This window comes from Tamandua tetradactyla, chromosome 13, assembly GCF_023851605.1.
Source record: "Tamandua tetradactyla isolate mTamTet1 chromosome 13, mTamTet1.pri, whole genome shotgun sequence".
Lineage (NCBI taxonomy): Eukaryota > Metazoa > Chordata > Mammalia > Pilosa > Myrmecophagidae > Tamandua > Tamandua tetradactyla.
Genome location: NC_135339.1, coordinates 92,766,456 through 92,793,557, shown reverse-complemented (window position 1 = coordinate 92,793,557; position 27,102 = coordinate 92,766,456). Strand labels below are relative to the sequence as shown.

Below are 27,102 nucleotides of genomic sequence, written 5' to 3'. Positions count from 1 at the left end.
ATATATGTATATAGAAAATAAGAGTGACTATAAGCCACACAATTAGGAATCTTTAAAGTACTAGCAGCTGTAAAGTGGACATGACAGCGCTAGGGGAATAACATAATCGTTAGACACTGAAAGACAACAAGAAGGTAAAGGTTGTCTTGGCCACCCTGTTAGACAGGGTGGATGCAGGACACTAACAAGAGTTTACAGATTTTAAAGCTGCCAAATCTGGAGGCTGAGAAAGAGAAGATACCTGCTATGAAAAGAACAAACTACACCCAGGCAAAAAGTACACTACTGCAGACAGCAACATAGCAGTCGGAACCTAATCGACTCTGCCACCAAGATACCCTGGCATGTTGCCTCCATCTCTTTAGGTCTGAATGTTTATGTATAAAACAAAGACTTGAATTAGATAATCCTATGAGGCTCCAAGATTCTCTGAATCTATACTGCAAATTTCTTTCAAATGACTATATAATGCCTCTTCCCACAGAGGCTGTGGGAAGTACAACCTCTCTGATATTCTAAACGTATCCAAACGCCAAGAATAAGACACACAAACAGCTTTGAATGCGCATGTACCTTCTCAACCCAACCCTAGACAGTAAATTATCCATTTAGTTTAAGTCGTCTTATAAGCAGTTTCTTACCACAGCGGGGTTCCTGAGGAGTCCCTTTCATGAACAGCATGCAGGGGGCAGCATTAATTAATTTCTTTAGGCGGAGGTTGAGATCTTCTTTAGGATGTTCATTCACACCAGGTGCAAACGAGCCACTAGATGCATGTCGCTGAACTTTTTTGGTTAACTCTGGGGCATGTGCACCATCTAATCGGTCAATTTTCTGAGAATTCTGAAGTTAAAAGAAATCATTTATCATATCTGCATTTTAGGCTCCAAAATTCTAATAAATACAAATCCACAGTTTTAGCCAATTTTTACATGGATCCACAATATTACTGGAGAAGGGAAAATATCTGATCACCAATTACCCACAATGCATCTAAATTTTAGAAATACTTAACAGCTATCATCTTCTTTTTGGGAACAAAATATCACTACATCTCAAACTCAAACCAGATCAACCTAACCTAAAACCAAAAGGATTTCCCCACCCTCACTGGGATGCATCTACTGGTACTGAGTATAAATGAGGTATTTTGAAAACTGAGATCAGCGGTGGTGCCCAGAGGAACAGATTTACACCACTTCCTAAGAGAGCCATTAATCAAATAAAACTGCCCATATTTCAGGATGACCAGGCACATGCTCTAAACAACCAACTTCTACTCCAATTCTGGGAGCATTTGGGGTCTATAGCTATGGATCTGGATTTTTATCAAGAAGCTCCAGATTGTGGTTGCTGGACCTCCACAGCCCACATGACCGTTCCAGGACCCGAGGAAAGCAAGCCGCAGAGTTCACTTCAGGTGCAAAGGAGCTGCCCTGACCAAGCCAAGGATCACCACACACCTGATGCTAGGGAGTGAAGGGACAGGGATAAGGAACCACTCTACATGGCTCTTCTGTGGTGCCAACTTTATCCTTACCTTGAAAAATAGAAACGTGGGAACAGAACTAATTTCATATTTTTCAGATACTTCAGGAACAGCTTCAGCTTCCAACTTTAAAATAAAAGAATACAAGTTTGACTGTAAAAAGGCCTTTTCCACTCCTTCAACATGTAAATTAGTTTCACATGCATTTTTCCTTCAAGTAGTGCATGTTTTCAGAGCACAGGCTACAAAAGTTTACGACACATTTACATTTAAATGAGACTCACTGGGCAGGCATGTCATCTACTGAGTCTGTGGTGTCAGAACAGGTTCAGAGGTTTTTATTTTGTTGCACATTTCAAAAGATGCCTGGAGGCTGTGAATAAAATTTTTGGTGCACTAGTGACCTAGTAAATTTTCAATCATATGCAGCTACTACTATATTGAAATCCATAAATCACTGACCCCAGTCATGTCATGATTACAGTGCTTACTCTCTGCCCATAGCAATCCTTGCTGTCTGCTCTATTGACTAATTTCCAGAGGCACTACATCATGACTGACAGCCGCAGCCTTCTGCAAATTATGAAGCAAAAAGGAGTATTTCTTCAATAAACTATTGATGTCTGATAAGTTTTACTTTTAACTCCTGCAAGGCTGTTGGACACTAAGTCAATATCTTGCTAGGCTACTTATTTCTAAACATGTTTTAAAAAAGATGGCTACCTTCTCTGATAATTTCCTTAAGGCTCCTCAACAATGGTGATGAGATACGATGAGGATGTAACAGCTGATGCATGGATTTAAAACATTTAGTAATACTATTTCTAAATAATTAAAATGCAACCACTGTGAGCTGTTTATGCAGAACTTCATAAAAACCATACTTTGACAAGAACCAAGATACATTATATATTTTTCCCTCATAGGACCATCAATTTAATATAAACCTTTTGAAACCAATAAAAATCTGTATCCACATCATACCTCTAGGAATAAAATGTATTGATAAATTATATTGTTAAAAGTTTTAAAAATACATATACTGTATTTTTCCCAAGATTGAAAGATTTCCATTGGGCTTGAAACACTATTTTTATCAAGAGCTTTATCCAATCAAGTTATATTTATTTGAATGAACCTTGACTAAATAGCAGAAGGCAGAGTAATCTGTCTTTGCGCCATCTTCCAGTTTATATATCCTTGAGTATACTTTTACCACCTTAGCTGTTCTTCTTTATAATGCCCTTTTGAAACAAAAGTTTAAATTATTTCCAGTTTAAAAATGTATTTATAAATTTTATATCAACACCTACCATTCAATTATTCAATAAAACTGAAAAAAAAAAAAGCAAAAAGAAGATAAGAGCATTCTGAGACAACTATTTAGTGCAGGCTCTTTCTAAAGTTTTAGAAATTTCTGTGCTTTTCTTTCACATGGTTCCACAAACAGAAATCTACCAGAAAGTGGGCTCAAGAGGACACACCTTGCCCATTGCCCTTCAGATGATTCTTTTCTCTTTCTGCAGATGTCCACCAAGTGCCCACCTATGCCAGGTGACCTCAGAGCCCTCACTGGGACTGTTGGATTCTGGCAGAAATACACTGCAAACCCCAAAAAGCCTACTAGTTAGGAATCAGGTTTTGTCTTAAACCAGAACAAATGGAATAGTATTCTGACTTAAAAAAAAATTCCTATAAGCTTTGAAAATCTGATCTTTCTTCCTATTTCTGCTGTTTCCAAAAGAGTCCCTCACTGGCAATCCCTTCTAGATTCCTGCAGAGGCCCAGAAAAGCACAAGTTCCTGCAGAGACCCGGAAAAGCACAACTCCCAGCACAGGAGATCTTCACAGACAAAGGCGATGGTAGCAGTCAAAACAAACCCTGCAGAGTGGGGGATGGGAGCACCACCCAGAGCCACAAGCAGTCACTGCTGCCTCCAGAAGTCTACTGCCCTTGAACCGCTTGGAAACAGATCCTTTTCTGTTTAATTTCCCCAGAGAGCCTCTAGCAGTTTCAGTTCCAATGATACCACTGCCTTTGCTTGATCTAGATTCCTAGTCCCATTACAGCCTCGAAGGAAAAGGAAGAAATAATTTCTAGATCAACCTGAAGATACTCAGCTTTTTTATGAATGAGCAACATCACTCAAAACTATATTAATCAACTTTCCTTACAGATGAGTTCACATAAAACTACTTTCTCCCAGAGGCTTAAGTCAGCTTAGCTTAAATAACTTCTAAAACCAAGAACTACTGTTTACACCATCTGAAGCCCTAACACCTTTGCAGCACTAAAATTCTTTGGAAATGTTTTTGTTGGGTCTAACACAATAAACAGTTAAAACAATGAAAACAGAAAATAAATGCTAAAAAATTATCTGCATTCAGAAGTGCTTAAGGATGCTCAATAATAGTTATTTTTCATGGAGAGCTTATTCTGTGCCATAAACCATGTCAAGTCCTTTTTAAAATTGCCAATTACAAGCATGAAAAGTACGTATTATACTATTTAATTTCAATTTAAACATGTGGTAAGGTAAAGAAGAAGTAACTTGTGTAACTTGCCCAAAGTCACACAGTAAGTACAGAGTTGAAAAGCAAAACCAAGTTTGTTTGACTACAGAGTCTGTGCTTATCTCACTATATCATGTTAAGTTTTGCTCCTACAACAATCAAAAGGAAAGACTAAATGTAAAAGGTATGACTTTAAGATTGATCAACTGTGGATATTTCCAGAACAGAATCCTAGAATCCTAGATAGACAGCCTTTAGTGGAAACCACCTGCTTCCTGTACTGTGGACCTCAAACTCAAAAATCTCCCAGGCAGTGTGCCCTCTGCAGAGAAAGAGCAAATAGAAGCAGGGGAGGCCGTTCCTGAAGCAGGGTGAGCTCTGAGGCTGGGGATTTTCCTCAGTCCACTTCAACTTAGCAGGGTCCCCGTGCTGATTTGAAAACTGTTCTGTACCCCAGAGAATGCTCTTTTAATTCTTATCCAATCATGTGGAGGCAGACCTATTATTGGCTGGGAGCTTTTGATTAGGTTGTTTCCATGGAGATACGTCCCACCCAAAGTGGGTCTTAATGAGTTTCCTCGAGTCCTTAAAAGAGCCAACAGAGAGAGCAGAGTTCAGATGCTTGGAGAGATGATACAGACCCAGACATTCAGAGATGCAGATATGCCAGGAGCCCCAGAAGATGCCAGAAGCAAAGAACCATTTGAAACCAGAAGCCAGAAGGGAAGGCCAGCAGATGTTGCCACATGCCTTCCTATGTGACAGAGAAAACCCGGACAGAGAAAATCGGCCTGTCTTCTGAGAAGGTATCCTCTTACTGGGTACCTCAATTTGGACATTTTCACAGCCTGAGAATTCTAACTTGTCATTTAATAAGTTCCCTTTACAAAAGCCAATCCATTTCTGGTATATTTCATCTGGCAACTTAAGCAGGCAAAACAGTCCCCAGAGACCGCCATGATAATAATGGTTAATATCTATGGTTTACTCTAGGCCAGCTATTTCTTTAAGTGTGTTTCATATATTTAATCCTCACAATTAGAGGTAATGTCATCACCCTTATAGAAGAAACCAAGGCTCAATGGGGTTAGTAAATCAGCAAAGATTAGAAAACCATTGAGTAGGGAGCAAGATAGTATGGCTCCAAAGCCAGGTTCCTCACTACACTGCCATGTTGCCATTTTACCAAATCCAACAGATACTCTCATTTCCTCATTTTACCTACTTTCAGTATCATTCACTGAGGGTGACCAAAACTACATTTTTGCAAATTTTCTTCAGGTGGCCTCCCAAGTTTTCTTAACAGCTGCCCTACATGCTCAGTCTTGGTCTCATTTACTGTTTCCATCACCTCTGGCCAGCCTCTCCAAGCAGGCACACCCCAGAGACCTCTTCTCTTATGGACACTCATTCTCCTAGAATGGACTCATGCAATGTTTCTACTAGACATTCCCCATCTGACTTGGCCCAGGGAGATTTTTTATTTCCCCACTAAATTCGTTCCTCCCCAAGGATCTCGTTAAATCTATCCAATTGCTCAAGTCAAAAGGGAGACCAATTCATCAGCAGGTCTTCTGGACTCTGCTTCCAAAATATAAGCCAACTCAGCCCACAAAGCCATTTCCATGCCCACTCCCCCACTGCTCAAGACCACTCTCCCTAGCCCAGGAAAAGAGCCTCTTAACTGGCCCATCTGCTTCTATTCTCATACCCTTCCCCTCCTTTCAAACTACTCTCCACACAGAAGCCAGAGTAAGGATTTCAAGCAAGAATCAGACTGTGCGCTCCCCATTGCACTCAAAATAAACCATGAACTCTTCACCACTGCCCACAGGGCCACTGGCTCCTGCCTACCTCTCCAACCTCATGGCATGCTCTTTCCCTCCCCTCCTTCACTATCCCCAGCCCCACAGTTGTCTGCCTCCTGCCTAACCCCTAACACTTTGTACTGGCTAATCCTCTGCTCAAAAGCTCTGTCCCCTGCTCTCTTAATGCCTGGCTCCTTTATATTTAGATTTCACCTCACAGGACAGACCTCTCCAGCCAACCTACCCCAGTCCCCACCTTTCATATCCTGTTTACTGCTTTTGTAGAACTTCCTATTTAAATGTATCTTGATATTGTATTTGCTTGCCCACTTATCATACATGACCCTTACTATTTGGTATTCCCAGAGCCTAGAAAAATGCATGGCCTCTAAGTGTTGGATAAATAGATTCTGACAGAGTATTGAATGAATAGTGGCCAGGAATGGAGTGACCGCTTACCAGTGGTAAAATGAGGCTCCGAGGTTGAGAATGATGAAACTCTACACTCAAAATAACCTGTTAAACCTCTTGAAGAGGGTTCCTTCTACTCTATGATGTGTGTTCCTTTGAAAAAGGAGTATTTTTCAAAATCAAATTCCTTGTCAGATATCAAAATATAAATTCAAAATAGATTTTTCAATGAACATTTTTGACAACTTTAAGACCTCTGTCAAATATACCAGAAAACAGCTCATAAACCATGTCAACTGTGTTTTTTTTTATTACCAAGACAGCAAAGATAAAAGTTAGGATAGTTTCAAGATTTAACAAATCTATTGGAACTACCTGAGAGGCTAAATATTTTTAGATTTCCTGAAAAATGGGATCTACGTAAGCTCCCTAAGCTCATTTAATAACCAGAATTCTCTGGCACTGAGAGGTATGCCTCCATCCAGTCAGGTGCCACCACTGTACACCTAGTTGGTGTCCCCTGAAGAGGCTCCACACCACCCATTCACACATGCTGACTGTACAGACATTTGGGAAATTAAATATGGTAACTACATCCATAACTGTCTATACTGCCTGTACAGACTAAGAAATTAAAACAAAGCTGTATCTTTAACATGACTGCACATTTAAGAATAAATCATACTATAAAGATTTCTGGGAGGTTTTTAAAATTAATTTTTATTTATTCTATACCCACCAAACAAAAATGCCCCTTCCCCCCCATTCCCTGGTAACCTCTAATCTACTTTCCGTTTCTGAGAATTTGTTATTTCTAGATAGCTCACATAAGGACATCATTATCTATTTTCTTTAAGAATCAAAAATACAAAATTAAGTAAATAACCTTATATCTAAAGCTGCAATGGACATAACATGGAAATATTATGTCCAATTCAGATACTATTCAAATAAGATTGATACTAAATGAAAAACAACAGCATGAAATCTCACCAGCCAGGTTGCTGAGAAGCCTGACTGAGAAGTTTTGCATAGAAGTGCACTATATGGTAAAATGAGTACCCCGGCTATTATGACCCAGGTATTAAGCTGGCAGTAGGGTACGGGAGGCTGACGTGGGAGGTGGGAGCCATCTGAGCAAAGGAAAGCAATAAAAAAATTAAAAGTAAAAGTTCATACCTCACCTGTACCTCACCATCTAATCAAGAAGCCAATTGAAACAGAAATTAAATGACAAATATACAAGGTATTTTCTGATATTTAATAGCCCAACCAATGATACAGACTAAGTTCTGAGGCAAAAAAGGGCCATAGTACCTACCATAACTTGCCAAACTCCAACCAAAACCATTCCTGCCAATCCTAAAGAACCTAGGGCTATATCTAAGATTCTTCGAAGGTTCCATGCACTAGGGTAACTTTCCAGAAAACTACAACCTCCAGATGGGTCCCTGGACCAGATAAACCCTGAAATGTAGAGGGCCCAGCCTCTCCAGAACATCAAGTAGTTCCGTCCCCCTGTCCCATATTATCAACAGCCCCTTCCAACATGAAAAAGTCAGAATGGGCATAACCCAAATATAGCCCTAAAGAGTGAGAGAAAGACCAAAGGTAATGGTGGACTTATACAGAGAAGGCAGGCTTTAACAAACTAATATGATTGCTGAATCATTCATTATATTGATATTTCTTTTAGTCTACAGTATCTTAGAACACCAGAAGTAAAAACCAGTGTTTGGGAGTAGCTAGAAGGAAAAATTTGAACTAGTGGAATGGTAACACATCACAAACTCTTAAATCTGTTCTGTAACTACTCACTGAAGTGTACTTTGAAAATTACTGCTTTTTCTTTCTTTTCTTTGTATATACTAAACAATAAAAAAACTCTTAAAAATTTTTAAAAAGGGCCAGAGGAAAAATTTTCTAGAAAATGGACTTGATTTGGAGTTCGAATACAACTAGTGGTTCCTAACTCTCTGATCACCCAAGAAACTTCTTTCTATTCTTCCTCCTTCCCACCCTCTCTACCAGACATATTTCAAAAGAATCTGTCTGCCAAACAATTTACTAGCTGATAAGTGTGTATTCCTATTTTATTTAAAGGCAAGTAAAACATGGGATCAGCATGATAAAGCATGTTAACAAACCGACTTAAGGTTGACCTATTAATTAGCTATTAAATTTTGTTCTGAAAAAATGTTAAGTCTTCCTTAAGACTTTTAGCAATAGAAATAACTCTCCATCTCCTCTTTGAGCCTTCAGGTGTAAGGACCTCAGGACGGGAAAGCAGAGACAGGCTCTGACCACCACACACCAGAAGTGTGGCACCTAGAAGGGGTACTCATACTCGTGATAAGCACAAAATGAGTATGGGGAAGGAGGGATTCAGATGCAATCGATCTCAAAGCCTTGCCTGTCAGCAACCTCTCCCACTGAGCACAAACTAATGACTCTGAACCAAAACATGTGGCTAAATTTTCTAGGTATTATTTTATCATCTCTTACAAAGTGAATTGTTGATGGCCACAAAACTTTACAATCTTGCTATTAAAAATATCCTGTTTAAGATCACTTAATGATTGTGTAAACCTAAGTCATAAAAATGGACTCATCCTATACTTCACAAATCAAAAATGTCAACCTAATGTAATCATAAAAAAAAAAAGACGAAGAAATCAAATTAAAAGGCACAGCTAAGGGTAGTAGTAGCTCTGTGCCCCAGTAATCTTCACAGGCTCTCATTAACAAAAGGGAAATGTTACAAACTCTCAAAGATTTTCCTTCTCATCTGCCCACTATTCAGCAACTGTGGCCTTTTGAATTTAAATGTTCAATTACCTACCTTACAAACTTCATGAAGTTATCTTTGCCCTGGGTAATGTCTAATGAAAGAAAAACTAGGCCACAGAACTAATTCCCAGAAAGCACTGACTCCTGGAAGAATGACAAGTTGACCACCATGACCCCCATGAATGGCAGGTGCAGCAGGACAAGGGTTTCCCAAGCCTTGGCTTGCAGAGACATTTAAGCACCTGAACAACTTAAAATCTCACTGCCAAGTCTAGTACCAATGTGAGAAGTAATTCTATAGTCACAGTAAATAAATCATTTACAAGGCAGCTGAGAACAATGTGTTACCCAAACCTGTAACATTATACACCTAAGAACAATTACCATCATCTTGATTAATCTTAGGATTGAAACGCTAAATCATTCATTTCACTTGTAAGCATTATCTTTTATCACTGACCAAACATACAGTTTTAATGTTCCCTTCTATTATTGATATCAGCGATTTTAGGGTTACATTCTAAGATTACATTATATATTTCTTCAGAATTTTAAATAAGTCCTTAAATTTCAAAAAGCTAACTACTATATTCATATTTGCTCTATCTACATGAAAGAACACTGGAAAGATTCATACAAAATTCATACAAGTAGTATGGGGGTGGGACAACAGGTGACAGGAAAAGGTATGGGAGTGAGACTACTCCATGTATGCCTTTTATATTGACTTGAAACCATTCGAGTACAGTATCTAGTCAAAAGAAAACAATTTTCAATAAAACTTACCTATACAAAAATTGTTTGAAAATTGTATCACCTACTATGCATGCAAATGAATTAATCTAACCTTTCAGAATTTCCATTTAAAAAATAGCCTATAGATAAGCACAACTTATGTCATTTTCTAACCCCACAATATGGGCATATTTATTGACAGGCATACTGAACTCACAACTTCTGCTTTTAAAAAATAAGGCTGTTTTTTTGGTAGTGGTGGTTGTTGTCTTAAGGATTCATGCTTTGAATACAGAGAGTGTCTCTCCCTCCCAATAATTCTTTTCTAAGATTCTCAACTCATATTTGGCCTTGCTGCCTAAGCCAGTATTAATTCCTGAAGGACAGAAGGTAGGAGCGTGCAGAACCAGGGAAAAACTAATACAGGCAAAAAAACAGACTGCCTGGCTTCCCTTCTTAGCTTTCTGAACAGGACTGAAAGACTTTCGGTTTCTCTATAGGTTTGCATGTACCCAATCCAAGAGAGTACTTTCTTTCTGTTCCTCGGGTCCCTGACAGCCTCGTCATTCCCTTTCTCAAGTTATCCTGCATATCATGTGTAGCTTTTCAATGAAATACATCTTCTTAATATTTTAGCATATTAAGGTCACAATTATCCACAATAAGTCATCTACAGTCAGCTTTTACTCTCAAACATTCCCCACACTGCCCACCCTGATATTTACTGGTTATCTCCTCCCACTAGAGTATGTGTTAGAGAAAGTGTGGTGATTTTCAGAGGACTCAAATTGAGAAATGCAATTACTCTGTTGCAAAAAAAAAAGACTACATCCCAACATCAATTATAAATATTTCGAATTCCATACCATTCCTCCCTTACAGTGGTTCTTAAATCTAGTCTGACCCACAAATCAGAATAAAATCCATAACAGGCACGAAACTGAAAATATAATACCTTCACAAAGAAAACTTGAGGGTGTTCTTTGGCTAACTCCACCATCACATCATTCATCTGAGCACACTGTGGAGCCCAAGGTGCCCAAAAATGGACCACAAGAAGGGACCTGTAAATTGAAAGAAAAAAAAAATGCATTTTAAAAATACATTTTTGTTGAAAATAATCAAATACTGACATAGATTAAATTCCACCACCGAAAAGAACTTTAATAGAACTTCCTGAATTGTTTTGTACCACTAGAATGTTGTATTAAGCACAGACTAAAACATAAGGACAATTTGCAAGGCCTTGGGAATTTCGGATAAATTTTCAAGTTAATGATATTTCTTGAATCAATATTTTCCCCATATGGTTCTAAATATTCACCCATCTCAACTAATTGTCATATAAGTCAAGTATATTTTCAGACCTTTGGGGAAGGTAGAAACTAAGCTTCTGCATGAAAAGCACAATGCATGTAAAAAACGGTAGCAGATACACTATTACTACTGAGGCTGGCATTTACGTTTTAAACACGGTACTGTGACTAAGGGCATGATTAGGACCACCGGAAGACCAATACAATGTTGAAAATGGAGGCAAGCAAGAAGAAAACAAGGAAAACACATAAGTACATTTTACAAAGCCATTCTTTTTTTTATTTTTTTATTTTTTTTATTAATTAAAGAAAAAAAAGAAATTAACCCAACATTTAGAAATCATTCCATTCTACATATGCAATCAGTAATTCTTAACATCATCACATAGATGCATGATCATCATTTCTTAGTACATTTGCATCGATTTAGAAGAAAAACTAGCAAAACAACAGAAAAAGATATAGAATGTTAATACAGAGAAAAAAATAAAAATAATAATAATAGTACAAAAAAAAGACAAACAAAGAGACAGACAAAAAAAAAAACCTATAGCTCAGATGCAGCTTCATTCAGTGTTTTAACATGATTACTTTACACTTAGGTATTATTGTGCTGTCCATTTTTGAGTTTTTGTATCTAGTCCTGTTGCACAGTCTGTACCCCTTCAGCTCCAATCACCCACTATCTTACCCTGTTTCTAACTCCTGCTGGACTCTGTTACCAATGACATATTCCAAGTTTATTCTCGAATGTCGGTTCACATCAGTGGGACCATACAGTATTTGTCCTTTAGTTTTTGGCTAGACTCACTCAGCATAATGTTCTCTAGGTCCATCCATGTTATTACATGCTTCATAAGTTTATTCTGTCTTAAAGCTGCATAATATTCCATCGTGTGTATATACCACAGTTTGTTTAGCCACTCATCTGTTAAAAATACGGAACGCTTCACGAATTTGCATGTCATCCTTGCGCAGGGGCCATGCTAATCTTCTCTGTATCGTTCCAATTTTAGTATATGTGCCGCCGAAGCAAGCACCAAAAGCCATTCTTTTATACTTTTTTAATACTATGCTTCAAAAGCATAGTATTTTCTAAAAATCAATAGTATGAACAGATAGAACAGTGGATTAAAAAATTGTTAACTAAATCCTTAGGAATCTCAGTGTATATCTATCTCTATTTTCATACACAATTTTCTTAGCTAAGATGTGTTTTGGTCAACCCTCATTTTCACCTAAAAAATCTGTTTTATAGAATTCTAAGCTCCAACATAACTTCCTCCCTTCCCTAAAAAATCTGAAAACCAGTTAGAATCCATGTTAAAAAAAATAACTAAATATATGTTATATGAAGGAGGAAGCAAAGACTACTAACCTATGAGCAAAGAAAGGAACTACAAAGCTGAAAGGTAAGAGGGCTGTGAGGCTACAATGAAGCATCAGGAGGGGTTGAGAAGGGAGGAGCTGGGGGGCGCTGGATATGAGAGGCAAAAGGGGCAGGAGCAGGTGAGGCACAAGTCCAGGCCGGGCTCCCGAGTGAGTCTGTATGGCTTGGTAACTGACTGCTCAAGATGTCCACTCAAAATATGTAACCCAGAATACGCCAGCATGAAAGGAAAAGAAGTTTAGAGGGCTCTTAGTAGGACAGTCTCCAGCTCAGAAGTCTATGCTTAGCTACAGATTTGGGACTCATCAAGAACCAGGCAGAGCTGACACCAACGTGCCAGAAGATTCACCCATGAAAAGGCGATAAAAAAGAGATCCCAGTCAGAACCTCTGAGCTCATCAACATTAAGTTAGGCTTGGAGGAAACAGAATCTCTGTAGTGAACCCAAGAAGGCAGCCTAAGAGGTTTAAGAAGGCTATAAAAGGTCCCCAAAGAAGCCAAAAGAAAAGCCTCAAAAGGAAGGAGAAAGACATCCAGTCCTGTCATGCCCCCTGTTCTGTATCGCCCTTTGTCTGAGAAAATGATCTTGCCTACTACATGGAAGCACTTCCTTCCAAATCCAGAAGGAAATGTCAATCTATAACCAGACCAAAAAAGGAGCCACTTGGTTTGGCAATTAGGTAACCTTCATGAGAGCAATTTCAATGGGATGGTAGAAACCTAAATCAGATTGCAGTACAGGGAGAACAGAAGTGAAGATGTGCAAGTAGAGATTGTCAGAAATCCACTCTTTAAGAGATCTGGCTCTGAACAAAGAGTACACACCAGAGGGAAAGATGGGTAACGGGATGGGGGTTTTTTAACAAAAATGTCTTCAGTATGTTTATTTGTTAATTTATTTGTGAGGGGCCAGTGGGAATAAGAAAGACAGTGATGCTATGAGAGGCAGGTGAGGATGTATAAGGTCTCAGAGAGATAGGAGAGGGGAAATCCAGAGCAGAAAAAAACTACCCTATGGTGGAAAAGGGACAACCTGAGTCAGGAAAGGAAGAATGGGTGGTGTGCATGTAAATGTGCAGGCCTGGAGGGTGGAAGGAGAAAGAGCATTGAGGCAAATACCACTTGAAGCCCTCGGGGTTTCTCATATAGAAGGCAAGATCATTTGCTCAGACAAAGGACAACAAAGGACAGGGGGCATGACAGGAAGCATTGACAGGACTGAGGAAGGAAGAGCTACCCAGGGCCACACAAAAGGAAAGGAGGAGTCTCTGAAGGTATGCCCACCTGAAGAAAACACACACTGTAGGGGTCCCCAATCCAATGGGTTATAATTTGTATCCATCAGAAAGTAGCAGCTTCAGTGTACGAGGAGGTGGTCCCAGGGTCTATGGCTAAGGCTGTGGCATGCTTCATCAAACCCAGTCTCCTTTTCCTCCTGGGCATCTCCCAATCTTCCCTGCAGTTGTTTGGGGTCCTGAAATTCAGGCAGAAGTGACCCACACCATATCCAGGCCCAGTCCCTGACAGCTCTCTCTCCTAACCCTCTGTCCACTCAAGCCCCAACTCCCAGACAAGCAGAGGATCCTGTGGAGGCTCCAGGGCCCAAGGCACGGCGGGAAACCCAGGATCTCCGAAAAAAATCTGTGCAAGCATGTTCACAGTAGCCTTATTCTTAACAACCCCAAACTGGAAATAACCCACATATCCACAAACTGGAAAAACTGGTATATATTCATGCAACAGAATATTACTTGGCAATAAAAAGGAAGCAACTTCAAATGCATGCGGTAACATGGATGAATCATGAAAACAGACCTCCCCAAAACACCGACATGATAGAACAGGAGCTGCATGATTTTACCTAAAGTCCAGGAACAGACTAACCTAACCTATAGTGACAGTTCAGTGGTTGGAGATTTTTAGAGAGAGACCCAAATAACTTTCTGGGGTTCTATAGTCATGTTTTGAAATGGTGGTTACCCACTGTGCATACAATTACCAAAAATGATCACAGCAAACAAGTTCTGTGTATTTTATCCTACATAAGTTAAAACTCAATTAAAAAAAAAAAAGCTGGGATACCATTTTCATCAAGTTGACAAAGGATTTTTTTAATTATAATATTCATTGGTAAAAAGTATAAGATAAGAAGCACTTCCATATCCTGCTAGTGGGAATTAAACTGGGACTTCTCCAGAAATTTCTTACACACGTAGATGATTCTGAGGAAGTAAACAGACAAATCTATTCGGTTATTTTTCCTTTTTTTTTTTTCACAAAGCAAATAACTGGGAAAATCTACCATATTTTTAGTGGTCATATAACAAAATATTAAACAACTATTAAAATTGTGTTATCAGACTTTGGGAAGATGGCTGACTACAACAGCCTGAGCTCAGCCCTGCTCCACGGAAGTCAGAGAAGGGACAGGAGGCGACTGAGGCTGCCATTCGGGAGTGCAGCTGACCTGGGGGAGCTTCTGCACCACATGCGGCACCTGGTTGCAGAGGCCGAGGAGCTGAGAGGCAGAAAGGTGGAGCCCGGTGGGGAGGCACAGAGCCACAGAAGCGCACAGACGGGAGCCCAGGACTAGGAAGTCAGCCAGACCCTGTTCCTTAAGCACGCTACTCTCGCCAGCACAGGCCCATGACCAGCGACTCATCCCACACGCCACGCACACGAACCCTGTCACCTGTTCCCGTTCCCCACACTCCAGACGCCCCTACCCCACCAGACCCCAGTGCACGTACCTGCCCCCCACCCCCACCCCAAGTGCAGCCCAACCCACCTCTCCTGCACCACACTGAGCACTACCTCCCCCTCTGTTCCCTGCAGGCTGTTCCCAGCACATAAAGGCTGTGGGCACTGACCTCCACACCCAGGCTACCCCTGCCCCCACCCATAGTGTCGCACAGCCTCACCCCCCCTCCCTGAGCTCAGGGCATCCATTTAGGGCACTCCAAGGCCCATGCATGTGCACGGGTCCCCAATCATGTCCTTCAGCTCTGGGAACTGCACTTTACAACAGTCCTAGAACTGCGCATTCCCACAGCTCTCAGCCTCACTTACCAGCTGTGAGAAAGTATCCGCCTATACAGCCAGGTCACACCTGCCCCCAAAGGCATAATGCTGAACTGCTACCACAGCTCTATACATACGCAGAAAGGGACCCGTGCCTTAGACCAGTGCACACCAGGGTTATGCCCCCCAGACCGGTGCACCACACAGCTACATTCTCCCTGGCCGCTGGGAACCCAGGTTCATAAGCATCAGCATAACATATCCATACCTGCCCTGAAATAATCACCATACTCAGTGCTCCACTCCGTGCCGTGCTCCCTATGGTACAACCACCCCACCAACACAAGGCCTTAGACTACTGAAAGAAATCAGATCACAAGTAAATCAATCAAGATATTTTCTTGCGGTAAAGACAGCAGAAGATCTCTAAGCATCTCACAATGCAGAAAGATATAGCCCACCCTAATGACCAAATTAAAACACCAGAGGAGACACAGATATTGGAACAACTAATCAAAGATGTTTATACAATTCTACTTAATAAAATAAGTGGGATAGCAAATGACATAAAGGAGATAAAGAAGACAGTAGAAGAGCACTAAGAGGAATTTGAAAGAACAGAAAAATAGCAGAAATCACAGAGATTAAAGACTCTGTTGACCAAATAAAAAACATAGTAGAAGCATACAACACCAGATTTGAAGAGACAAAAGAAAGAAGAAGTGATATAGAGGACAGGATAACTGACTTCAAAGACTCAAAACAGCAAATGGAAAAAACTGAATGGGAACTCAGGGAGATGATAGACAAAACAAAGCGCGCAAATATAATAATCTTTGGTGTCCCAGAAGGATAAGAAAGGAGTAAAGGGCTAGGAAAAGTAGTTAAGGATATAATGGAGGAAAACTGCCCAACCCTCCTAAAGGACAAAAATACACAAGCAAAAGAAGCCCAAAGAACTCCAAACAGAATAAATCCAAATAGGCCTTCCCCAAGGCACATATTAATCAGTCTGTCAAATGCTGAAAAGAAGCAGAAAATCCTGAAAGTGGCAAGAGAAAAACAATCTACTACATATAAGGGAAATCAAATAAGACTGAGTTCAGACTACTCAACTAGTACCCTGCAGGTAAGAAGGCAGTGGTATGATACACCCAAGATACTGAAAGAGAAAGACTTCCAGCCAAGAATTCTGCACCCAGCCAAACTGTCCTTCAAAATTGAGAGAGAGATTAAAGCTTTCACAGACAAACAAGTTCTGAAAGAATTTGTCAACAGGAGACTGGCCCGATAAGAAATACTAAAAGGAGTTCTTCCAGCTGAAAAAAAAAAAAGACAGAAGAGGGAGGTCTGGAGAAAGGCAGAGAATTGAAGAGTACCACTAAGGGTAATTTAAATACACAAAAAAAAAGAGGAAAAAGAATATACAGATCTGACAAACAAAATTAAAAAGTTAAGATAGTGGAATCAAGAAACGCCTTTTCAGTAATAACTTTAAATATTAATGAACTAAATTTACCAGTTAAAAGATACTGATTGGCAGAATCAATTAAGAAACATAATCCACCTATACGCTGCTTACAAGAGACTTATCTTAGACATAAGGATACAAATAGATTGAAAGTGAAAGGATGGAAAAAGATTTTCCATGCTAGTTGTAACCAAGAGAAAGCACGAGTAGGTACACTAAAATCAGACAAAATAGACTTTAAATGTAAAGACAACATAAGAGACAAAAGAGGACACTATATACTAATTAAAGGGTCAATTCACCAAGAAGATTTAGCAATCATAAATGTTTATGCTCCCAATCAAGGAGCTCCAAAGTACATGAGACAGACACTGGCAAAACTGAAGGAAGTGATAGATGTTTCAACAGTAATAATAGGAGACTTCAGTACACCACTCTCCTCTATAGACAGAACAACCAGACAGAAAATCAACAAGGAAACAGAGAAGTTAAATAACTTGATGAATGAATTAGACCTAACAGATAAATATATATAGGTCATTGCACCCCAAAGCACAAGGTTATACATTCTTCTCTAGTGCTCATGGTATATTCTCCAGGATAGATCATATGCTGGGGCAGAAAACAGGTCTTTATAAATTTTAAAATACTGAAATTATTCAAAGCACTTTCTCTGATCACAATGGGATGAAGCTGGATCTCAATAACCACCAAAGAACGAGAACATTCACAAATACATGGAGATTAAATAACACACTCTTAAACAACCAATGGGTCAAAGAAAAAATTGCTAGAAAAATCAGTAGCTATCTGGAGATGAATGAAAATGAAAATACAACTTCTCAGAACTTATGGGATGCAGCAAAGGCTGTGCTGAGAGGGAAATTTATTGCCTTAAATGCCTATATTAAAAAACAAGAAAGAGCAAAAATCGAGGATTTAACAGCAAAACTGGAGGAACTTAAGAACAGCAAACTAACTCCAAAGCAAATAGGAGAGGAGAAATAACAAAGATTAAAGCAGAGATAAATGAATGGGAGAATAAAAGAACAATAGAAAGAATCAATAAAATCAAAACTTGGTTCTTTGAGAAAATCAATAAAATTCATGGGCCGCTAGCAAGACTGACAAAGAAAAAAGAGAAGGGATGCAAATAAACAAAATCAGAAATGAGAAGGGTGCACTACCACAGACCTTGAAGAAATAAGAGAAATCATAAGAGGATACTATGAACAACTGAACACCAACACACTAGACAACTTAGATGAAATGGACAAATTCCTAGAAACACACAAACAAGTCACACTGACTCAGGAAGAAATAGAAGACCTCAACAAGCCAATCACAGGTAAAGAGATTCAATCAGGCATCAAAAATCTTCCTACAGAGAAAAGCCCAGGGCCAGATGGCTTTACAGAATTTTATCAAACATTCCAGACAGAACTAACACCAATCCTGCTCAAACTTTTCCAAAACATTGAGGAAAAAGGAACTCTACCTAACTCACTTTATGAAGCTAATATCATTCTAATACCAAAACCAGGTAAAGATGCTATAAGAAAGGAAAACTACAGGCCAATCTCCCTAATGAACACAGATGCAAAAATTCTCAATAAAATATTAGCAAATCAAATCCAACAGAACATTAAAAGAATTATATACCATGTCCGCATGGGGTTTATACCAGGAATGCAAGGATGGTTCAACACAAGAAAATCAATTAATGTAATGCAGCACATTAACAAATCGAAAGGGAAAAATCACATGATCATCTGAGAAAGCATTCAACAAAATTCAGCATCCTTTTCTGATAAAAACACTCCAAAAGACAGGAATCAAAGGTAACTACCTCAATATGATAAAGGGAATATATACAAAACCAACAGCCAGCATCATACTCCATGGAGAGAGACTGAAAGCCTTCCCCCTAAGATCAGGTACAAGATAAGGATGCCCACTGTCACCACTTGCATTCAACATTGTGCTAGAAGTTCTAGCTAGAGCAATTGGGCAGGACAAAGAAACAAAAGGCATCCACATTAGAAAGGAAGAAGTAAAACTCTCATTGTTTGCAGATGATATGATACGATACTTGGAAGATCCTGAGAAATCTACAGCAAAGTTACTTATTCAGCAAGGTTGTGGGATATAAAATTAATGTGGGAAAACCAGTAACATTTCTACACATAAGCAATGACCTAGCTGAGGAGTCAGTTAAGGAAAAAATTCCATTCAAAAAAGAAACTAAACAAATCAAATACTTAGGAATGAACTTAACTAGGAAAATAAAGGATTTGTACATAGAAAACTACATAACACTGTTAAAAGAAATCAAAGGAGGTTTAAATAGGTGGAAAGACATGCCCTGCTCATGGACAGGAAGGCTAAATATAGTTTAATGTCTATTCTCCCCAAATTGATCTACAGATTTAACACAGTACCAATCAAAAGTTCAACAACCTACTTTGAAGACTTGGAAAAGCTAACTACCAATTTCATCTGGAAGGGAAAGAGAGCCCAAATAGCTAAAAGCACCTTAAAAAAGAAGAATGAAATGGGAGGATTAACACTCCCTGACATTAAAATCTATCATAGAGCCACAGTGGTCAAAACAGCATGGTACTGGCACAAAGACAGAAACACTGACCAATGGAATGAAACTGAGAGTGCAGTCTTTTCAAAAATTGGGCATTCCCATGCCAGAGACCCGGGTTTAATTCCCGGTGCCTGCTCATGTAAAAAAAAAAAGAAGAATTGGGCATGGAAGAACTGGTTATCAGTAGCCAAGAGAATGAAAGAGGACTCCTATCTTACACCCTACACAAAAATTAACTCAAAGTGGATCAAACATCTAAATATAAGAACTAGCACCATAAAGCTTCTAGAAGAAAATGCAGGGAAACATCGTCAAGACCTAGTAATAGGAAGTAGCTTCCTAAACTTTACACCCAAAGCACAAGCAACAAACGTAAAAATAGATAAATGGGAACTCCTCAAAATCAACTGCTTCCACACTTCAAAAGACTGTCAAAAAAGTGAAGAGGCAGCCAACTCAATGGAAGAAAATATTTGGAAATCACGTATCAGACAAAGGTTTGATTTCCTGTATATGCTAAGAAATCATACAACTCAACAACAAAAGAACAAACAACCCAATTATAAAATGGGCTGAAGATATGATACGCATTTTTCTGAAGAGCAAATACAAATGGCTCAAAAGCACATGAAGAGATGCTCATTGTCATTGGCTATAAGGGAAATGCAGATCAAGACTACAATGAGATACCATTTCACACCTATAAGAATGGCTGCTATTAAACAATCAGGAAACTATAAATGTTGGCCAGGATGTGGAAAAGCTGGGACACTTAGGCATTGAGGGTGGGAATGTATAATGGTGCAGCCACTATGGAAGACTGTTTGGCAGTTCCTTAGGAAACTAAATATCAACTATGACCTAGCAATAGCACTTCTTGGTATATACCAGAAGAGCTGAAAGCAATGACACAAACATTTGCACACCGATATTCACAGCAGCATTATTCACAATCGCCAAAAGATCAAAACAAACCAAATGCCTATCAACAGACGAGTGGATCAACAAAATGTGGTATATACATATGATGGAATATTATGCAGCAGTAAGACAAAATGACGTCCTGAAGCACATGACAAAACGGATGAGCCTTGAGGACATAATGTTGAGTGAAATCAGCCAGACACAAAAGGATAGATACTGTATGATTCCACTTTTATGGCCAGCATAAAGGTATAATCAGAGGTTTATAATACAGAATATAGGGAACTTCGAGATACATAGAAGCTAGAGATGGGTGAACGTTAGCTAATGAGGTAGAACGCCTATGTAAGGGAATAGATAGGAGTGAAGGTGATTCTCTAGTGGGTCTAGAAGTAATATTACCATATTGAAGATGAACAAGATTGAAAGGGGCTGTACAGACCTATGTGTCCCACTGACTCACACTAGAAATACGAATGAGTTCTCTTAAGAACTACTTCAAAGATATGATTCTTGTGTAAAGAGTGTTTAAGTCCAGGGTACAGGGGGAAAACTGCTATTGCATGCTATGAGCTATGTTCAAAAGGAAACCATCAGCACTACCACAGCAACAGCAGAGGTAAATAATGGGGTGAGGGACAAGAGTTAAGAGGAGGTTTAGATTTCTTATTTGGTGAGGATGTGTTTATTGGTTTTCTGCCTCTTGGGAACAATGAAATTACCTAAAATTGAGAATGTTGATGGACTGTGCACTTTGGGCCCTCTACATGATGCGTGATGAATGCAGGTGGCTGAAGGATGCACTGATGGAGAAGTAGATTGCTGAACGATGGCGTATACTTATGAAGGAAGGTTGTGCTGCAACAAAAAGGAACAATGTCATGAGGCATGCAATAATGAATGAACGTGTGGGACATCTGGTGAGACAAAATAATCCAGAAACAAAAAAAACAACATGGTATGCTGTGTTAACATTTAGAAAATGCTTATAAGAAAACAGGGGCCTAGACTGTAAGCTTTTAGAGCAGACACATTAAGCCCAGAGTGGTGATTATTTATTTCTGGATTTTGAGAGGTTGTTTTATATATATAACCTGATATTTAGAGATAAGAACGAAGTCAAAAGGTTGGAGTTAAAGAATTCAGAACATAAGGATAAGGAAGACAGTGTCTATATTTTAGAACCTTACACATACTCTTTGAGACGTTTGGAAGAAAGATTTAGCTGATCTGGAACTAAAATTTTCTGTAATGCATAATCTAATTCAACCTAGCTATACAGCTCATTTGAACAACTGAAACACAAGAAGCACAGAATAAGAAAAAGGTCCTTTAATCCTGTATAGATTATTGTAATGCCTGGTGTCATGGTCAGGTTCATGTGTCAACTTGGTCAAGTGGTGGTACCTGTTTGTCTGGTTGGGCAAGTGCTGGCCTGTCTGTTGCGATGAGGCCATTTCATAGAATTAAATCTTGATACGTTGGCTGCATCCACAGCTGTGTTCCATTTGTAATCAGCCAAGGGGCATGTCTTCTACAATGAGTGATGCTTAATCTAATCACTGGAAGCCTTTTAAGGAGTATTCAGAAGAGACAGGTTCTCTTCCTGCTTCAGCCTATGAGCCTCTCCTGCGGAGTTCGTCCAGACCCTCCATCAGAATTGTCACCTTCACAGTCTGCCCTAAAGATTTTGGGCTCTATGTTCCCACAGTTACGTGAGACACTTTTATAAATTTTATATTTATGAATATTTCCTGTTGATTTTGTTTCTCTAGAGAATCCTCACTAATACACCTGGAAACATCCTAGAGTATATTAAGCAGATAATCAAAAATATTGGCAAAGTCCCCTGAGGGAGGGGAGAAAAACTATGGAACTATTAAACTTTACCATAAGGGAATCCCCTGAAACTGTGTCAAACTTTAGGGATACCCAAATCAATTGGCCATGCCCTCGATCATAAGGCTTACTCTTGTGAAGTTTATGTAGGTAGCAGAGAACCTTAGACTACCTATAGGTATGCCTAAGAGGTATTTCTGGAGAATCTCTACTGTTGCTCACATGTGGTCTCAGTCTCTCTAAGCCCAACTCTACAAGAGAAATCACTGCCCTCCCCGCTATGTGGGACATGACATCCAGAGGTGAAAGTCTCCCTGGCGACATGGGAGATTACTTCCAGGGATGAATCCAGACCTGACACCATGGGATCAACAATTACATCCTGACCAAAAGGAGGAAAAGAAATGTAATTAATAAAGTATCAGTGGCAAGAGAGTTCAAATAGAGTCCAGAGCCTACTCTGGAGGTTGCTCTTATGCAAGCTTCAGGTAGACCTTGCTACCTATCATAACCTGCCAACCCCCAACCAGGACCATTCCAGCCAATCCTAAAGAGCACCTAAGGCAATATATAGGATTCCACAAGTGTTCCAGGCACTAGAGTAACTTCCCAGAAACCTACAACCTCCAGATGGGTCCCTTAAGTCCTGAAACCTAGCCCAGCCTCTCTAGAACATCAGATAGTTTCATCTTCCTACCCCATATTGGTGACAAACCCTTCCAATATCAAAAATTTGAATTGCCATAGCCCAAACAACCCCAAAAAAGAGGTATGGAAAGATCAAAGATGACGGTGGAATTACACACAGAAGACAGGACTCAACAAATGAATATGAATGCTGAATCATTAAATTGACATCTCTTTTAGTCTCCAATATTTTAGAGCAGCTAGAATTAAAAACTTAAAATTGTGAAATTATAACCCATGTCAAAGTCTGAAATATGTTCCACAACTAATTGTGGTGCTGTGCTTTGAAATTTATAGCTTTTTTGTATATATGTTATTTTTCATAAAAAAAGAAGGAAAAAAAAGTCGATTGTGATGATGAAAAAAGTATTTAAGCCCCCTAGCCTCCTATATTCTGGAGCAGCTAGAAGGAAAAATCTGAGAGGATCGTATGGTAGCCCATGACAAACTCTGGGATCTGTCCTGTAACCACTTGTTGAAGAGTGCTTTGAAAACGACTGCTTTTTTTTTCTTTGCTTTCTATGTATGTTATACTATACAACAGAAAAACTGTGTTATCAAAGAATTTTTAATGACATGGGAAAATGCTCACATATCACATTTTTAAAAATTAAAGTAGGTTGCCATACTTTATAGCATTTAATTCTATGTAAAAAAGGAAAAGAAAAAAGTACATACAACTTGAATTCAAATTTCTGTTGCTTCACTACTAAGGTAACCGAACAGTAACTGAACTTCTCTTAACTTCTACATCTGTAAAACAGGAATACCTAATATCCTGGGTTGCTGGGAAGATCAAACAAAAATATAAAAGCACTCTGAAAATATTAAAGCACTATGGAAATGCCTACTGTCACATTAAACTATCTATGATTTTCTCATGTTTAGATGCTTAAAATTTCCATTTTCCAATTAAGTACATAATGCCCAATATTTTAAGGACATAAACCTGAAATGGGGTTGTCCTCTTTAGGATATCTGTAACTGTGTTCTCTCCATCTTCACTGATAACTCAATATACATAGTGCAATGTTTGAGGAAAACATTCAGAGAAAGACTGACCAGGTTCAAATCCTGGCTAATAATGTCAAGTCTTCATCAGTAAAATAGCTACTGCTCAATAGTTATTTCTTTATGATTACAGGTGCTCTGATTAATTATTCAGCAAATGGACATAAATATCCTACAGACCTGCTGGAGTTTTCATAAATTATAAACATCTGCTGAGATGACTTAAGCAAAGAAAAAATGTCAATTCATACCAAATTTGAAATTGAGAAGGTATGCTTTTTAAAGCTTTTTAAGTGATTGCATTACCACAAGTACTCTTTAATATTTGTAAATGCTTTCATTTTCACAAAAACAGCAGATATTTGTTCCTCCCTCCTATGCCAAGTTGCCCAGGTACTCATTTAAACTAATCTCTATGGGAAGCAGTATAGTCCTTTCAGTTATTTCAAGTATAGACAAGCAGCAAGAATACATCTAACTGGTTTTTACATGTAAACTTTTACCCGTGTATATTTTAAAGACTTTAAAATATGAAGCATAAAAACAAAAACGTGAAGCACACAACAAACAAAACAGTTTATTTCAGATGATGGTTAAGTCCAAAATGTTTATTAAAGGCAGGTCCACACAAGCCCTGTTCATTTCTAAAGGCCATCACTCATGTCCTCCATAATTTGCTGCCTTAAGATTGTGTGTGTGTGTGTGTGTGTGTGTGTGTGTGTGTGTGTGTGTATGCAGAAAAGTATTGGCTGAATTAGAATCCAGGTTTCATCATTTCCTTCTGTTTGACAATTTCTAATGTAAGCCTGAGACGCCCAAAGAGCTGTCTTGAACTTCATCCTGTCCGTAAAGGGTGGTCAACCAGAACAGAGCAACTTTCACCCCTCCCCATTTTCAACAAAGGCAACTCCCCTATCTCATCGCAGTCTCCATTATAAAAGCACAAAATACAACTTGCCTCTGACTCAAACTCAGCCAGCAAAATTTTACTGTATTAAGGTCAAAAAGCATTTACCACCAGTGAATTCCACGCACGCACGCTACTCTCTACTGAAAAACAACAGGCTTCCCACTCACTCATTGAGTGCTTCCTGCATGCCAAGCCAAGTACTAAGCATTTTACTTGATCTCATTTGATCCTGGCAACAGCTCCACGAGGGAGGTACAATTCTCAACCACTTTCCCGTTGAGGAAACTGAGGCTTAAGTGAAGCCCACCCTAGGGTCACCCAGCCATGAAGGGGGCTGAACTGAGGATGCCACAGGCGATCTGACCACCTAAGTTCCCATCTTAACCTTTACAGCTGAAGGCTGTCCTTGAGGACACTACAGTGTGATGTGCATTACCACGGTCGCCCATGGGCACACCTGTCAGCATTTACCTGTGAGCACTCATACGGTTCAGTGTCTAACTCCAGAAAAACGTTTTCTGTGCATCCCGATGGATCTCCTTTTGTGGACTCTCAAGGGCAAGAAGCACGTGTGCGCCAACCCGGAACCGACTGACAAAAGCAGCTCCTGAAACACGAATTCCCCGTCTATGGCAACGACGAATTTGGAAATGCTAGCGCTGCCTGCCTGTGACAAACTTTAAACACTAATTCTAAAAGAAAGGCTAAACACCCTAAGGAAGCCAAGCCCTACTATAACGCGGTGCCAAAGAGAAAGACTTGAGTTGGCAGGACCCGGCGGGCGGCGCACAAAGGAGCCGAGCCCGCCGGTGGGTCCCTCGCGCGGCGGCCGCGCCCCGGGCCCGGGTCTCCGCGCAGCCCCCGGCCCCGCCCGCAGCGAGCGCCTCGGGAAAGCTGAGTCACCGCGCCCGGCGGGGGCGGCCAGGCCAGCGCGCTGGGGGCCCGGCCGGGCCGGGGGTCGACCCTCTCGGCCCCGCCGCACCCTCCAGAGCGGGGCACGCCCAAGCCTCGGGCCTGGCAGCTCTGGACAGCCCGGGGAGCCCGGGGAGCCCGGGGAGCCCGCGGGGCCGGGCGGAACCGACCGACGCCCGGGCGAGCGGGGCGTGAAGGCGCCGGCATGGCCGCTCTCCTCCCTCAGTGCCCAAGGCCCGCCGGCCCCGCGGCCCGTACCCGCGGCCCGCGCCCAGCTCCTGCCTCTCGCGGCCCGCTTACTTGGCTTTGAGGCGCAGCAGCTCCTCAAACTGCCCGGCTGAACCGACCTCCACCACAGCCGCCGCCGCCGCCGCCTCGGCCGCCCCCGCCGCCATGCTGCCGCCGCCAGACTGGAGCAACCGAGCGCGGGCGGGTCGATGGGGGCGGGGCCGGGGGCGGGGCGGGGCGGCCGCGCGCCGGCAAAGCTCCGCCTCCCCGGCCACGCCCCCACAGCGGGGCTGGGCTATTGCGAAACCTGATCCGCCGGGCCTGCAGCGCACAGCCAGAGCCAGCCGGGTTCCAGCGGCCGAGATCCGCGCGCTGTGCTCGAGACTGTCGGGGATCCTGACCCCTGGGAAGGTCCTGACTCCCGGGGATCCTGACTCCTGATCTCTGGGAGTCCTGACTCAGGAATCTTAATTGATTGGAGAGTCCCACCTGCTTAAGACCTCACCCCACCAGCCTCCTGCTGGCAGCTCCTACAGCTTCAGGTTCCGAGCTTTGAAAACCAGGCCCGAGGGCAGAGGAAGGATTTGTGTGTGCAGGTGCGTGAAGTCAGGCTGTGCACTTACAAGCTGAAATCTTTAAAGTTTAGCGTAAAGATTGGCATGAACTGGGAAGGCTGAGAACACAATGCTGCCCAGTCTCCAAACCTCACCTAAAGGACGCCTCCCACGAACCCTACGTGGAGACCGCGTTCCACCCCCCTCACACACACACACACACACTCCCAGCTGGACCCAAAGGGACTGTGACCAGAGAGCAGCAGGACCTGGGACTCCACCAACCTAGCTTCCAGGACCCCCTTAGCACCTCCAATCAGGCCCCCAAGCTCCCAGACCCCTCTTGCCTCGGGCCTTCCCTGGCGACCCTTGCTCTCCTTCGCATCCCCCTAAAGTCGACTCTTCTGAGGGTGTCCTTTGCCTTCCCCCACACTCTCTCCTACCTGGTCATCTTGTCGGTGCCCCTACTGACTTAAATGTCTGGGGAAGGCTCGGC

At 40.9% G+C, this 27,102-nt stretch overlaps 1 protein-coding gene and 1 non-coding gene across 3 annotated transcripts in view; both read right to left on the bottom strand.

Annotated features, from left to right (window-relative positions):
• GLRX3 (glutaredoxin 3) overlaps positions 1-26,232 on the bottom strand; it is a 52,866-nt gene extending 26,634 nt beyond the window's left edge. For both annotated transcript variants that reach the window (XM_077126423.1, XM_077126422.1), the window contains exons 1-4: positions 26,125-26,232; positions 10,703-10,811; positions 1,541-1,615; positions 642-843 (exon numbers count right to left, since the gene is read on the bottom strand). In XM_077126423.1, coding sequence (XP_076982538.1) covers positions 642-843; positions 1,541-1,615; positions 10,703-10,811; positions 26,125-26,219 — 481 coding nt within the window. In that variant the 5' untranslated portion in view covers positions 26,220-26,232. The remainder of the gene's footprint in view (positions 1-641; positions 844-1,540; positions 1,616-10,702; positions 10,812-26,124) is intronic.
• LOC143654715 (U6 spliceosomal RNA) lies at positions 11,997-12,103 on the bottom strand. Its single transcript, XR_013161907.1, has one exon. It is a non-coding gene; the product is annotated as a U6 spliceosomal RNA (small nuclear RNA).
• Positions 26,233-27,102: the final 870 nt, after the last annotated feature.